At 40.3% G+C, this 16,151-nt stretch overlaps 3 protein-coding genes across 3 annotated transcripts; 2 read left to right on the top strand and 1 right to left on the bottom strand.

The window, feature by feature from the left end:
- Positions 1-210: 210 nt before the first annotated feature.
- Eig71Eg (Ecdysone-induced gene 71Eg) lies at positions 211-675 on the bottom strand. Its single transcript, XM_017142345.3, has 3 exons — positions 595-675; positions 331-540; positions 211-272 (listed from the first exon to the last, which is right to left on the bottom strand). Exons 1-3 carry the CDS (start codon positions 617-619, stop codon positions 211-213), a joined length of 297 nt encoding a protein of 98 aa, XP_016997834.2. The 5' UTR covers positions 620-675.
- A 270-nt stretch (positions 676-945) lies between these two features.
- Positions 946-1,610, top strand: LOC108057898 (uncharacterized). Its single transcript, XM_017142354.3, has 2 exons — positions 946-1,177; positions 1,480-1,610. Exons 1-2 carry the CDS (start codon positions 946-948, stop codon positions 1,542-1,544), a joined length of 297 nt encoding a protein of 98 aa, XP_016997843.2. The 3' UTR covers positions 1,545-1,610.
- An 11,397-nt stretch (positions 1,611-13,007) lies between these two features.
- Eig71Ee (Ecdysone-induced gene 71Ee) lies at positions 13,008-14,616 on the top strand. Its single transcript, XM_070214980.1, has 3 exons — positions 13,008-13,049; positions 13,103-13,261; positions 13,478-14,616. The coding sequence occupies exons 1-3, from the start codon at positions 13,022-13,024 to the stop codon at positions 14,614-14,616; spliced, it is 1,326 nt and encodes a 441-aa protein (XP_070071081.1). The 5' UTR covers positions 13,008-13,021.
- The last annotated feature ends 1,535 nt before the right edge of the window (positions 14,617-16,151 follow it).

The raw sequence follows: 16,151 nt of genomic DNA, 5'->3' as shown, positions 1-16,151 counted from the left end.
TCATCACAGACTCGTTTGGGGGCTTTGAACTTTAAACACTAGTAGAAATATACAAAAAATGGATTATAAAATAAAAATCCTGCCGATCTTGCGAAAAAATAATCCCACAACATATTGAAATACTTGATTGAGGTTCAAGAAACATATATTTTAAATTTGGCAGAGAACACATTTATTTATTTTCAAGAGCGATGATCAGAATGCCATTAATTAAGGCCGTAGGCTTTCGGCCACATTTTTGCAGGACCCATTATCACATCGAACCATTGTCACTGAGGAGTAAACCACTAAATAAATATATTCTTAATAAATCCATAAATATATCCTTACATATACAGGAAGCGCGGACTAGTTGACATCTGGTTAGCTTTTTCCAATTGCGATCGTGTCGGCCGCAATAGGCGTTAAAGAACCCAACGGTATCATCTTGAGTTCCCACGGTGGCCTCCTCGCGACGGCAATCGTCATATAGGCGGTCACAGAATCGGCGACCCGAGGAATCCTGAGCCAGGATCTGGGTCACCAAAATGCAGCAGAAAGCTAAATTAATGAGTTGGATTAAATAGAGCTATTGCCTTTGGAGCACTAACTCACCGAACACGACTAAAAGTTTAGACATTTCAGTAGCTTTTTAGATGGAACTTGATAACTGCTCTGACTAAATCGAAATATTCTGCATCCTATTTATACCCTAAGAATGAATCAACTGACCAGAAATCTCAAATTATTCGCCAACAGCTGGGAAAGGCCCTTCTTTCAATGCAATCCAGATACAATAGTTCACACTATCTGTATTGGGCACAGATCTGTTTCTTTATCTTTACCAAAACAGATGTTATCTCATCTGGGACGGATCACTTCCTTGTTTGTCGACTTATATAAGGCTGGACTTTGATTTAATTTTAGTCAGAAGGTAATCTGCTGTTGATTTACGTTTTCTTTAAAATGCAAATGACAAATATAATCTGTGTCCTCTTGATTCTCGGCTGTGTGGCTATAAATGGGCAAGCTCCTGACTGCCGAAAGCTAAAGGAAACCTGCAATCCTTGCATCCGAAGACTGAATAATCCCATTAACAACGTGGAGTTCATGAACGAAGGATGCCGCGAGAAAGTCCGTGGCAGATACATCTGGAGAAATCAAACAAGATGCGATCTTCAAGTGATCGCTTGTGGAGGTGAGCTTACACAGAAAAAACATAACAAAATCGAAAATTTCCTTTAAAAGCACTAAACACCAAAAAATGGAAACCTAAAAACCACTACAACCAAATTGACACATTTAAGACTTTCCAAGCTTAAAGTTAAATAAGTCAAATAATTTATTTTGCTAATTATATTGCTAATAGGATGGTCGATCTTAAAGAACAAATTGAAGTAAAAAGCATTGGAGATAAACAAATCGAATCGTAAATTTTCACTAGCTAACTCTAGACACCAAATTGTTAAAAATATTAATTTCTATCTGTTACATTTGCAGCTCACAAGAGGAAAATGGATTGCCTGGTTATAGCCGAGCTTGCCGGCATGCCCAGGCGTACTTAGAGGAATGCCCAACAGCAAAATGATTATCCGAACGAACGCAGCTAAAATATTAAAAGTGATTTTGTCCAAATAAATGCATATTTGCAAAGAGATTTGAGTTGGTTACTCTAGCTTGTCTGTCCGGCCAATAAAGCGATATGTTCTTGTCTTGGCCTCGTGGTCTTGGCCTTCAATTTCTCTGGGTCCTCAGCTCTGAGCCCTTCCAGGAATCAACAGTGCCCGTTCACGAGTGCATCTTCTGTAATGTACCTTGTCGCTCTTTTGTCCACCAAAATAAATAAGCCTAGAAGCAGACTTTAATTTTTTTTTTGTCCCACTTGGGTTACCAAAGAGAATGAATCGCTGCCAAGCTCAGCTCAAAAAGGTTGCACTCAAGAGAAATTCGGGAATCAAAATTACATGAGAGTACCGTGGGTTGGCAGACAAAAATGGCGATCTTTTTCGAAATTTGGGGAAATTTTGGTTACATGAGGTTCTGACACGCGAGTATCGGTCTTTTCTAATTCTAACGCCAGCCAAGGCAGACGTGCATATCTCGAGCAAAGTCAAAAGGTTGATTCAAAGTGCCAGCCAGTCAAAGATTAGAAAAGTTATTAATAATCGTGGGTTATACCATATTGGGTAAGAAAATAAATCGGCTGTCGTCCCCAAAATTAGGCAATGCTGACCTTAGTCAATTTTATTTAGGTACCCAGGTGCAAAAGCACACCTTTATTCTCCCAGCCATTGGTTTTTCCATCAATACGCTCCGACATCCAGACGTTCCAAGCAAAGCTCAGCTTTCCCGAAAGAGATCGGCCCAAGCAGCGGCCAGAGAGGAGAGGGGCTTCAGTTTTTATTACCAGCGCAAACGCAACGGTCGCAGCTCCGACGCTGCTCCGCGCCGAGGCCGCGGAAAGTCGGAAAACGGCGGAAAACCGCCCGGGAAATACTGCTCATCGTCGTACGAAAAGTTCGGCAGAATCTACGTTTTTTTTTAGTGTGAAAATATAATAATTGCCTGAATAAGAACCACCAAAAAGAAAAAGTCACGCACACACACATGTAACCTGCAAGACCACGCTGCAATTATGTAATCGCTTTGTAACTGACCTACGTTAAAGTACAGTGGCCTCTCGTATGAGCATCTCCGGTTGCTGGTTTTCTATGTAATTTTACCTTTAAATGGTATTATTCTAAAAGTACGCCACTGTACTCTTCCCCCTTATGATTATTTCAAGTTCTTTTTTCTAAATTTTATAGTTAAATTATATTTTTTCTTAATACTTAAATTTACTTCCTTAAAATGCGCACACGCAAATATAAAGAAATAAAAGCCCATTTGTGAGTGTGTATGCGAGCGGTATAGCCACGCCAGAAAATCAGTGAAGAAAATTCTAATATAAACGTAAATTACTATTTGGTAAAAGAAAATGAAACCAATCAAGTAAAGTTATAGCTTTAGTCATGTTTAAGAAAGAAAAGAAGATCAATTTGGCGAGGTTCTTGTGTCGTGCGGTGAAACATATGTATTATTAACATTTCAGCGAATTTCAGTGACAACGTTCTACGAAGAAAGCGCTTTCCTCGCCGGATGTTCAATGAGTGAGTCACCCTACTTATTTTATATATTTTTATAAATTGCATAAAGAAAATCCCCGACCAGAATTTCCGACCAAATAACAAAAGCCGAGAGGTCAAAATTGAATTAAAATAATGAAAACTTAAAACGAAATTGAAATGAACGAAAATTAAAATAGAGAAGAAAACATGAAGTGAATGAAGTAGAATTTAAAAGAAAAGAACCGCACAGAAAAGAATGAAGTAAGAATTATAGAAATAAACCAGAATGATTTGTGCCGTAATACGAATTCGCCGCAAGTTTCGCGAATTCGCCGCTTAAGCATTGCCAAATGTAACGTCAATGGAATCCACTTAGGTTCCACAACCCTGACCACTGGTTGTATTTACTTTTCTCATACACACGGGTTAATTTCCTTCCTTTTTAATTACATATCTTAAATTTATTTTTGCCCCTTTATTTTGTTACTATTTAAATACTATATTGCCATTATGATTATATTATTATATTTTAGATAACTATTATATTTCTATATCTATAAATTTATATTCTGTTAATTCCTTGCGTAAAATAGCGATTGTGGGTGGGAATACGCCCTGTAGAATTATGTCAGCAGTACATTTAAATATTCTATGTTAATAAATGAATTTTATAATGAATTTTGAGTAGACCGCCAATTAGCTAAAGGGGACATGCCGATAACAGGAGATGTGGGGGTAACATAGAGGGTTAATACCCTCATTTAGGGATCACACCCTAGCTATGGGACGGTGTGATCATGGAAGGGTGGGCACTTGTGGTTGCAACAACATCTTGCCACATTCTTGAGATTTTTATTTTTTCCTTTGTAACCATTTTCATTTCCTAACTTCAATTCTAAGCAAATCTCCCAAAATATTCGTCAGTCCGAATTGCGTTAGCGTCGACTTATTCTTGCACGTGATCGATTTAATGATAATATATTTATGTGATTTCTTTTGTGGAGATAATGGGCTGTATATCAACGGACTCGACGACTAGCCGGAACCATCACGTGGTCCGCACGATATACGAATTGTCATCTGCTCTTCCTTTTGGAAAATATTAAGTTTTCTGGGATCTCCCTCTGTACGTTACATGCTACAGTAAATATAATATATATATTTATAAATCTGGCGCCCAAACGTGGAGCAAGAATTGCTATAGCAAGCAATTCAACCGGCACGCCACAATATAAAAATAGTTGTTGAAATGTTACAGTCATCAAACATTATTTCGCATTTTCAGATATACTAGTTGAAAAATTCTGAATTCGGAGAGGTCAATAATAGCTCTGGAAAATTTTTCATTTGAGTCAACTTATGATAAACCGAGCATTATTGAAATAAATCCTTTATCCGAGGGTAGGCAAGGAGTTCTGGATCACCGTTTCCATGCCAATCTCAGATCATTAAAGACTAGTTGGCGATTTTGTTTTAGGAGAATTGTTTTTTCTGTTTTATACATATGTCACTTGGCAAGTTGACATCATCCGCTCAAGTAACCGTGCGTTTTCAAGAAGCAGTGGATATTACTTGTTTTATAAGTATGATGTTAGTGGTATTTTAATCACACAAGTGTCTGTAGTCAGTGGACTGCAGTTTTGTCCGTCTGTTCTAGTTATTTCTCTGATTCCAAATAATAACTTAATTAAAACTGAGGAAAAGGTGAACAATATTATGATAGCAGAGGATAAGATGTTAGGTGTTTATAAACCTTCTTCGACCGTGTTAACCATTTTAAATATTTGCAGAATTTACCTCTAAACTTGGTGTTACAAAAGTTTGGAATCTCACATTTAAAATAAACAAAAAAAAAAAAAAAAAAAAAAAATCAAGAGAAAAGGTTACCATTCAATATCCTGTTAATTAGGCAGGGTCCCCAAAAGCTTAAAATAAATATTTTTTTTTCTTTTTCATTATTATTGATAGTTATGTTGGCAGAAGCATAGTGAACGTGAGTCTTTGGAAAAGAGTAGGAGAGTATATTAAAATATATATTAAAATAAAGTTGTCCCAGTACCATTAGAAATGCCAGTATCGCGCAGTTGTGAAAATATATCCATTTTAGGAAATTCTGGGAACACAGAAAGTCCAGAGTGTTATCTTTGCTTACAAATAATCGAATTTTCGGCACAACTGTTGACAACTGGGTGTGGGCACACCTTTCACAGAGCGTGTTTCAGTAGCAGGATAGGCCATAGAAAAGTTTGTCCTGTATGCGCGACTTCCTTTCAGACTTCGACAGGTAGTTTGCTTAACGAATCAAGAGGAGAGTTAGCTAGCTCTGTGTTCAATCCTGAAATGCCAGTTAGTACGAGAGCAAATCCCAATTCAGACCTGGACTCGGCTGCCGCAGGTAGTTCGACGGTAGGTCCTTCGAGGTCAAGAATCCCGGCCCCAAATACAGCCGGCCCGGGAGATTTAGGAGCAGGTATTCAAACCCCAGTGGATAACAACAGATCTGAGGAGATGGATGTCAACGCAGGGCAGGAAAGTCAAAGTCCATCCCCATCTTTGCATCAGCTCCAACAAACAGTAGCGGATGCCATGGCAGCCGCATCGATAAGACAGACCGAGGTTCTATCCGATACCTCACTTAAACAGGCAGAGCTACTGTCCAAAGCCATAACATCAGGGTTTCGAGAGTTGCTGGCTTCCCTTCCATCTCATATAAGAACCGGAAGTCAGGAACCTCCGCCACCTTTAATTACGCAACCAGCATCATTCGTAGACTCAAACGCGATAGGTTCCATGTCACCAATTCCGATGGATATTAGGCCAGAGCGTGTTAGTCAGATTTTGGTGAATTGGAAATTAAGATATTCTGGTCGTGGACCTATGTCAGTAGATGAATTTATATATAGAATAGAGGCCCTAACTTATCAGACTTTAGGTGGCAACTTTGAGTTGTTGACACGTTACATAAGTAATCTTTTTGAAGGAAGTGCCAGCGATTGGTACTGGCGCTATCACAAGAGTGCTAGAAATATTGAGTGGCCTGCATTTAAAAGGGCTATGTTAATTCAGTTCAAAGATGAAAGAACCGATGTAAATATTCGCGCTGCTATAGATAGGAGAAAGCAAAAACAAAATGAATCATTTGATGAATTCTACGAAGCGATAGTGATGTTAGCAGATAAAATGACTATCCCATTGTCTGAGTCCTCATTACTAGAATCCCTGCGTGCTAATTTGTTACCGGAAATTCAGCACGAGTTGCTTTATGAGCGAGTGTTAAGTATTTCACAATTGCGCCATCTAGTTAGGACTAGGGAAGTATTCATGCAGACGGTAAATCCAAATCAAGCGCTTAAGCCTAGACCCACGCCTAGGAAATTTGTAAATGCAGTGGAAAATTCTGCAGAGCTTGAATCGGAAGAAATAGATGAAGAAATAGAGGCGATTAATCTGGTTTGCTGGAACTGTCGTGGCAACGGGCACCGTTACCAAGACTGCGTTGAGGATAGACGAGTATTTTGCTATGGGTGTGGCCAAGCGGATACATATCGTCCGACTTGCCACAAGTGTAGCGCATCAAAAAACGTTCAAAAGCGTGTACCGCAGAAAGGTACACGCAAACAGACGATTTCGACAGCCACCAACACGGATTAACTAAAAACATGACGATCTCCCAAAACTCTCATGTAAACACATTTTCACCTTCTACGGCAGTTACACGCGAGCACCGTAGTAAGGAGTTGACAGGATTAGCGAAACGAAAAATCCGATCGCAAGAACGAAAGGGAGATTACATGAATAGGAACGGACAAGAAGAGATGGATTTAGTATCAGCTATAATAGCTCCGGATGTCAGACCTTATGCCGAAGTTACGCTGATAGGTAGAACATTGACGGGGTTAATGGATACAGGCGCTTCAATAAGCTGCATTGGGGGAGAATTTGCCAGAGATTTACAAGAATCTCATTTTCCCTTCAAATCTATTTCGGCCGATGTTCGAACCGCCGGAGGTCAAAACCAAAAAGTCATCGGGAAAGTTACCACTCAGGTTAAGTTTAAGGATCAAAATAAATTGATAACGTTATATATAGTTCCGTCATTAGTACAACCCTTATATTTAGGTATAAATTTCTGGAAAGAATTTGGATTGCTACCCGATTCGTTGGTAGAAGAAAAGGCATGCGTAGACGAGATAAACAATTGCGATGAATTAGAAATGTCCGATCGTCAGAGACCATTGTCTGAGGAGCAATTCTTGGAGCTTAATAAAGCCATTCAAAGTTTTCCATCATTCGCGGAAAAAGGTCTAGGAAAGACTTCGCTGTTGTCACATAGTATAGATGTAGGAGACGCAAAGCCAATTAAACAGCGGCACTATCCCGTGTCACCGGCCATAGAAAAGCTCATGTACGAGGAACTCGACCGTATGTTGGGCCTAGGAGTCATTGAGGAGTCAAACAGTGCCTGGTCTTCGCCAGTAGTGTTAGTCAAAAAACCAGGTAAAGTTAGGCTGTGTATAGACAGTAGGCGAGTCAATGAGGTAACCCGCAAAGATGCATACCCTATGCCATTTATAGATGGGATTCTAAGTCGGTTGCCAAAGGCAGAATACATCTCGAGCCTGGATCTCAAGGATGCCTATTGGCAGATACCCTTAGAACCAGGATCGAGGGACAAAACGGCTTTTACAGTCCCAGGACGAGCACTGTATCAGTTCACCGTAATGCCTTTTGGATTAAGCAATGCGCCTTCCACAATGTCCAAACTGATGGATCGTATTATACCGGCCAATTTAAGGAACGAGGTGTTCATCTATTTGGACGATCTCCTTATTATTTCTGATACGTTCCAGCGTCATATTAGCGTCCTTCTGGAATTGGCAGATAAACTTAAAGAGGCAGGGTTAACAATTAATGTGCAGAAAAGTAGATTTTGCGTACCCGAGGTCCATTACCTAGGACATATAGTAGGATACGGAACCATTAGCATGGATTCAGCTAAGATTGAGGCTATTAAAGACTACCCAGTACCCAAGTCCGTGAAGCAGTTACGTAGATTTCTAGGTATGACTGGATGGTACCATAAATTTATAAAGAATTATGCGTCCATTGCTTCACCGTTAACTGACGCGTTAACGCAAAAACGTCAATTCGCCTGGTCAAATGAAGCTGATGGTGCGTTCCTGGCTCTGAAGGAGGCTATGTGTAAAGCCCCAGTGCTACACACACCAGATTTTTCCGAGCCATTCTTTATTCACTGCGACGCCAGCCACTCAGGAGTTGGTGGTGTCCTTATGCAGGTAAATAAGGATGGCGATGAGGTCCCTATAGCGTTTATGTCGAGGAAGCTCAATAAATGTCAGCGTTCCTATTCCGTTACTGAAAAGGAATGCCTGGCTGCCATTCTCAGTATAAAGAAATTTCGGGCCTATGTGGAGGGGCATCAGTTTACAGTAATCACGGACCATGCATCCCTGAAGTGGCTGATGACTCAAACCGATCTCAGTAGTAGACTCGCTAGGTGGGCCTTGAAACTGCAAGGTTATTACTTTACAATTAAACACCGGAAAGGTTCCCAGAACATAGTTCCCGACGCGCTGTCCCGAGTGTTTACCGAAGACTGCTCGGAAATGGCAGCTATATCGGCAGTCGATTTACAATCAGAACACTTTGATTCAGAAGAATATAAATCTCTAAGGGCTAAAGTTAGCTCAACTCTAAATCTAACCCCCGATCTAAAGATCGTAGGGAAACATATTTTTCGTCGTACAGAACATCCTATCGGAGAGAAAATAGCCGATGAGAAATGTTGGAAGCTGTGGATCCCTAATAATCTAATACCAGCCACGTTAAAAGACGCTCATGAACATCCGTTATCAGCGCACGGTGGCATTAACAAGACCCTTGACCGAATTCGTGCATACTACTTTTGGCCAAAGCTGCTGAAAGATGTAAGGGAATACGTTAATGCGTGTGAAATTTGTAAATGCACTAAGTATCCAAACAAAGCTTTAAGACCGCCTTTGGCCCGGTCTGGGGAAACTGAGAGGTTTTTTCAGAAAATTTATGTAGATTTTCTTGGGCCTTATCCAAGAAGTAAAGCGGGAAATATTGGCATCCTTGTGGTGCTAGATCACTTATCTAAATTTCCTTTTATTAAGCCGGTAAAGAAATTTACTACAGATGCGATTTTGCCTTACATTGAGGAGGACCTGTTTCACTGTTTTGGGGTGCCTGAGGTAGTTCTGTCTGACAACGGCGTACAGTTTAAGTCGCACGCGTTTAACGCCCTTTTGCAAAAGTATGGTGTACAGCATGCGTATACGGCCGTTTATTCGCCGCAAGCAAATGCTTCAGAAAGAGTAAATAGGTCCATTCTGGCCGCCATAAAGGCTTATATACACCCCGATCAATCCAATTGGGACGTCCAACTTAGCAGCATTGCTTGTGCGTTGCGATCGTCCACACATAGTGCCGTAAAATCTAGCCCTTATCGATTAGCTTTTGGACAGCAAATGATCACCAGCGGAGAGATATACCCATTACTAAAAGGATTGGAGCTGCTAGAAGACCGAGACATACAATTCTCAAAAGAAGATTCGTTTGAAATCCTCAGAAAAGCCGCCACCGATGGAATGCGTAAACAACATGATCGCAATGAGAGGACCTACAATTTACGAAGCAGAATAGTATCATTTAGGCCTGGTCAGGAGGTTTTTCGTAGGAACTTCCAACAGAGTTGTTTTGTAAAAGGATTTAACGCAAAGCTTGCCCCAATATTTGTTAAAGCGCGAGTGAGGGGAAAACTAGGTCAGGCGTACTATGAATTGGAAGATTTACAGGGCAAACTGGTTGGAAAGTTTCATGCAAAAGATATTAAACAATAAATAATCAAGCTTACAATCGCTCCAAGCTAGTATCACCCTTTGGTTTTTCCCCAAAGTGTGATTTTGGTGGGGGGGATTTGTAATGTACCTTGTCGCTCTTTTGTCCACCAAAATAAATAAGCCTAGAAGCAGACTTTAATTTTTTTTTTGTCCCACTTGGGTTACCAAAGAGAATGAATCGCTGCCAAGCTCAGCTCAAAAAGGTTGCACTCAAGAGAAATTCGGGAATCAAAATTACATGAGAGTACCGTGGGTTGGCAGACAAAAATGGCGATCTTTTTCGAAATTTGGGGAAATTTTGGTTACATGAGGTTCTGACACGCGAGTATCGGTCTTTTCTAATTCTAACGCCAGCCAAGGCAGACGTGCATATCTCGAGCAAAGTCAAAAGGTTGATTCAAAGTGCCAGCCAGTCAAAGATTAGAAAAGTTATTAATAATCGTGGGTTATACCATATTGGGTAAGAAAATAAATCGGCTGTCGTCCCCAAAATTAGGCAATGCTGACCTTAGTCAATTTTATTTAGGTACCCAGGTGCAAAAGCACACCTTTATTCTCCCAGCCATTGGTTTTTCCATCAATACGCTCCGACATCCAGACGTTCCAAGCAAAGCTCAGCTTTCCCGAAAGAGATCGGCCCAAGCAGCGGCCAGAGAGGAGAGGGGCTTCAGTTTTTATTACCAGCGCAAACGCAACGGTCGCAGCTCCGACGCTGCTCCGCGCCGAGGCCGCGGAAAGTCGGAAAACGGCGGAAAACCGCCCGGGAAATACTGCTCATCGTCGTACGAAAAGTTCGGCAGAATCTACGTTTTTTTTTAGTGTGAAAATATAATAATTGCCTGAATAAGAACCACCAAAAAGAAAAAGTCACGCACACACACATGTAACCTGCAAGACCACGCTGCAATTATGTAATCGCTTTGTAACTGACCTACGTTAAAGTACAGTGGCCTCTCGTATGAGCATCTCCGGTTGCTGGTTTTCTATGTAATTTTACCTTTAAATGGTATTATTCTAAAAGTACGCCACTGTACTCTTCCCCCTTATGATTATTTCAAGTTCTTTTTTCTAAATTTTATAGTTAAATTATATTTTTTCTTAATACTTAAATTTACTTCCTTAAAATGCGCACACGCAAATATAAAGAAATAAAAGCCCATTTGTGAGTGTGTATGCGAGCGGTATAGCCACGCCAGAAAATCAGTGAAGAAAATTCTAATATAAACGTAAATTACTATTTGGTAAAAGAAAATGAAACCAATCAAGTAAAGTTATAGCTTTAGTCATGTTTAAGAAAGAAAAGAAGATCAATTTGGCGAGGTTCTTGTGTCGTGCGGTGAAACATATGTATTATTAACATTTCAGCGAATTTCAGTGACAACGTTCTACGAAGAAAGCGCTTTCCTCGCCGGATGTTCAATGAGTGAGTCACCCTACTTATTTTATATATTTTTATAAATTGCATAAAGAAAATCCCCGACCAGAATTTCCGACCAAATAACAAAAGCCGAGAGGTCAAAATTGAATTAAAATAATGAAAACTTAAAACGAAATTGAAATGAACGAAAATTAAAATAGAGAAGAAAACATGAAGTGAATGAAGTAGAATTTAAAAGAAAAGAACCGCACAGAAAAGAATGAAGTAAGAATTATAGAAATAAACCAGAATGATTTGTGCCGTAATACGAATTCGCCGCAAGTTTCGCGAATTCGCCGCTTAAGCATTGCCAAATGTAACGTCAATGGAATCCACTTAGGTTCCACAACCCTGACCACTGGTTGTATTTACTTTTCTCATACACACGGGTTAATTTCCTTCCTTTTTAATTACATATCTTAAATTTATTTTTGCCCCTTTATTTTGTTACTATTTAAATACTATATTGCCATTATGATTATATTATTATATTTTAGATAACTATTATATTTCTATATCTATAAATTTATATTCTGTTAATTCCTTGCGTAAAATAGCGATTGTGGGTGGGAATACGCCCTGTAGAATTATGTCAGCAGTACATTTAAATATTCTATGTTAATAAATGAATTTTATAATGAATTTTGAGTAGACCGCCAATTAGCTAAAGGGGACATGCCGATAACAGGAGATGTGGGGGTAACATAGAGGGTTAATACCCTCATTTAGGGATCACACCCTAGCTATGGGACGGTGTGATCATGGAAGGGTGGGCACTTGTGGTTGCAACAACATCTTGCCACATTCTTGAGATTTTTATTTTTTCCTTTGTAACCATTTTCATTTCCTAACTTCAATTCTAAGCAAATCTCCCAAAATATTCGTCAGTCCGAATTGCGTTAGCGTCGACTTATTCTTGCACGTGATCGATTTAATGATAATATATTTATGTGATTTCTTTTGTGGAGATAATGGGCTGTATATCAACGGACTCGACGACTAGCCGGAACCATCACGTGGTCCGCACGATATACGAATTGTCATCTGCTCTTCCTTTTGGAAAATATTAAGTTTTCTGGGATCTCCCTCTGTACGTTACATGCTACACTTCCACGTACGGGGCATTATCGTAAAGACGGGTCCAGACCAGCATCGCGATGAGTTGAGCCAGGCACGCACAGCACATCGTCATGCTTGTCTTACACTTGATGCATCCCCGTCATCTCGTCTGGCAGTTCTTCAAAACTTCTCCCCTCCCCCTTTTCCAAAACATAATTTTTCAAACGAAATTGTTTTGATTTTCTTGATGCCATAAAAAATGGGAATTTATTACTTGGCGGTCTCAGATTACAGTCAATGTTTTTGGCTCAAAACGCCAGACGGGAGTTCATCTTGGGATCTGAACTTGAGGGAAAAATTTCCACGACATGGGCAAACAGAGTGGCGCTTATTAATAAGTTGCCTATTTACTTGTCCTAAAATTGGCAGCCACCCGAGTTCAAGTCTATAATTAAAATGTATCCTCAATTATTTACACAATTGCCAAGTAACTGGTTTAGAGTGGCTACTATAAAAGTTGTGGATGGAGTTATGGCTGCACACAGTTTCCCAGAACTTCTCCAAGGGGCTTCAACATGAAGTTAACTCTTATCTGTTTACTGGGTAAGTGAGTCCTAAATATTATTAACCTTTTAACTAAAGTGATATTTTCACAGTGAGCTTCGTTCTGCTGCAATATGCAGAGCACAGTGATGCTTGCTTGGAGGTAATTGAGAAGGCTTTGGGCCTGGAACCCTGCAATCAAGGTGCCCGTAAAGGACATCATAAGCAACCGCACAGAGGTGGACCAGGACCCGTGAGAACCACTGGAAGACGTGAGCCACGAAGGACTAGACATCTCAAAACCAGAGAACCTCGGACAAGGCCTCACACAAGAAGAACAAGGAGACCCGTCAGAATGACCCGGAAACCCAAGCCGCCAAAGACTCTACCCCATTGCCCAGAACCACCGTGTGCAGAGCAGACTACTCAAAGACCAAGGCCACCTTGCTCAGAGAACACTACTAAAAAACCAGAACCACCTTGTTCAGAGAACACTACTAAAAATCCAGAACCACCCTGCACAGAGAAGACTACTCAAAAACCAGAACCACCATGCACAGAGAAGACTACTCAAAAACCAGAACCACCTTGCACAGAAAAGACTACTCAAAAACCAGAACCACCTTGCACAGAAAAGACTACTCAAAAACCAGAGCCCCCTTGCACAGAGAAGACGACTCAAAAACCAGAACCACCTTGCACAGAGAAGACTACTCACAGACCAGAACCACCTTGCTCAGAGAACACTACTAAAAAACCAGAACCACCTTGCACAGAGAAGACTACTCAAAAACCAGAACCACCCTGCACAGAGAAGACTACTCAAAAACCAGAACCACCCTGCACAGAGAAGACTACTCAAAAACCAGAACCACCCTGCACAGAGAAGACTACTCAAAAACCAGAACCACCTTGCACAGAAAAGACTACTCAAAAACCAGAGCCCCCTTGCACAGAGAAGACTACTCAAAAACCAGAACCACCTTGCACAGAGAAGACTACTCAAAAACCAGAACCACCCTGCACAGAGAAGACTACTCAAAAACCAGAACCACCTTGCACAGAGAAGACTACTCAAAAACCAGAGCCCCCTTGCACAGAGAAGACTACTCAAAAACCAGAACCACCTTGCACAGAGAAGACTACTCAAAAACCAAAACCACCTTGCACAGAGAAGACTACTCAAAGACCCTGCGGATGTGGATCAGGAAACCCACCAGGTTGGAATCCCGGTGGCCCTATAATAACAACCCCTTCAACGATCACCAAGAAACCCTGCGGATGTGGTTCAGGAAACCCACCAGGCTGGAATCCCGGTGGTCCTAGAATACCCATACCACATATTCCCGGACATTTTGGACCTGGACCTGTTATACCCAATAACGGCGAAAACGGATTTGGTTCACATTGCCCAGGAGGCTGGAATCCCGACAGTCCTCTAATACCCGTCCCCAGAATTCCCGGACATTTCGGACCCGGTCCTGTCATTCCCAATAGAGGAGGTAACGGATGTGGCTGCTCCAATAAATGTCCACCCAGTGAGGAACTTAGCGAAGAGCTTCGTATAACCATTGAACGAATACAATTAATCATTGACGAGTGCATCCTACTAAGCCAAAGATGTTAAAGGAACACGAAAACTGACCAATCGATTGCTGAACCAAAATTACTTTTACGGTGTTAACTAATAAAATAAATTGTTTTGCATTTAATTGATTTGTAAGTCTATCTTAATGTTATTTTTAGGAATCAACGGTTTTTAGAAACATCTGAAACTGACCAAACGATTTCGGTAATTTAATTGTTATGCATTTCTTGGTTCTTAAGCCTAGAGTACCCCAGTAGAATTTTCTGTTATGTTGATTTAATGAAACTTAGCAAAACATGGCTTCTCAATATGCTTTTAATATAAACTGTGTGAACGCGTGTGTGTCCGTATGAAGTGCTTTTTAAATACTTGTAGCGGTTTAAGCTTTTACCCTTACCAGCCATCAGTCCAGCTGCCCCGACCACAAACTCCCACCCGACACCCACTTCAGTTCACGTCATGAACATGATTATGTACTTTATGAATGTGCAGAGAAGCGATTGAACTACTTTAAGCTGAACAAATTTTAGATACTCTTGAATGGCTCGTTTTCGATTTATATTACTTATAATTCTTACTTATAATTTAATAGAACAACATTTTTAAAACCAAGTTTTTGTGATTTTTATAATCAACAATTGAGATTTTTTGACTACCCCCATCTTTTATCCAAAATCTTAAAAGATTTAATTTATTTAAGTCTATACGAAACAATGCTTAGTTTAATTAATCAAAATCAATCTAAATAAATATGTTTTTAACATTTTCGATTTATCATGTAAAATTCTGATTTAATAAAATATAAGAAAAATTTATAAATCCATAATTTATAAGATGTCAACTGTAAAATGTAAATTTACCCTTTATTAAAAAGCGAATAGAACCCGCTAAAAAGATAGGGTATGGGTGGTGATGATTTTTCCACTCAGCCTGTGCCAACTGCTTATATAATATTTGAAAATTGAAAATCTTTTTGGCGCTGCACTTGAAAAATGCTTAGACCAGGCCATGATGATGAACTTTATAAAACTCTTGACCACATTTGCCGCACCCGTCGCCACTCCCCTCCCCTTTGAAAATGTCTTTCCTATCCTTTCGTTTCCACTTTGGACATGTCTGACCAGCTGACGTCCCAAAAAGTGGTTAGAGGAGGGTCGGTGGAATGGATCGGGGCTCGGGACTCGGAGATGGGGTATATGGAATGCATTGCACTTGACTTTAGCGCCACTTGTAAGTGTAAATTTTATTTGAGCCAGCGAAGTAGGTACACATGTAGATACTCACATTCAACCGTGCCCTTTGTCAAGAGCTCCAAAGTGCCTGGCCAGCGATATTGGCGTTTGCACTCGGACTTGGTCTTGGACTTGGAAACATTTTGGACTTGGACTTGGCTTTGGAGTGTGGCTCTCCGTTTGGATGTCGGTTTTTTGGCCCGCAGTTTGGCGTCGTGTCGCTGACAGCTAAGTGGTGATAATCGCTTTTGAATTGAATCTGAGCAAGTAAATTTACACGCAGACCAAGTTTAAATTCAAAAATGCAACAGAGAAAAGATCTCACAGTTTTGGACACTGGCC

The sequence above is a fragment of the Drosophila takahashii genome, chromosome 3L (assembly GCF_030179915.1).
Source record: "Drosophila takahashii strain IR98-3 E-12201 chromosome 3L, DtakHiC1v2, whole genome shotgun sequence".
NCBI lineage: Eukaryota > Metazoa > Arthropoda > Insecta > Diptera > Drosophilidae > Drosophila > Drosophila takahashii.
Note: the sequence above shows the minus strand (reverse complement) of the source record. Positions and strands in the feature narration are given on the sequence as shown.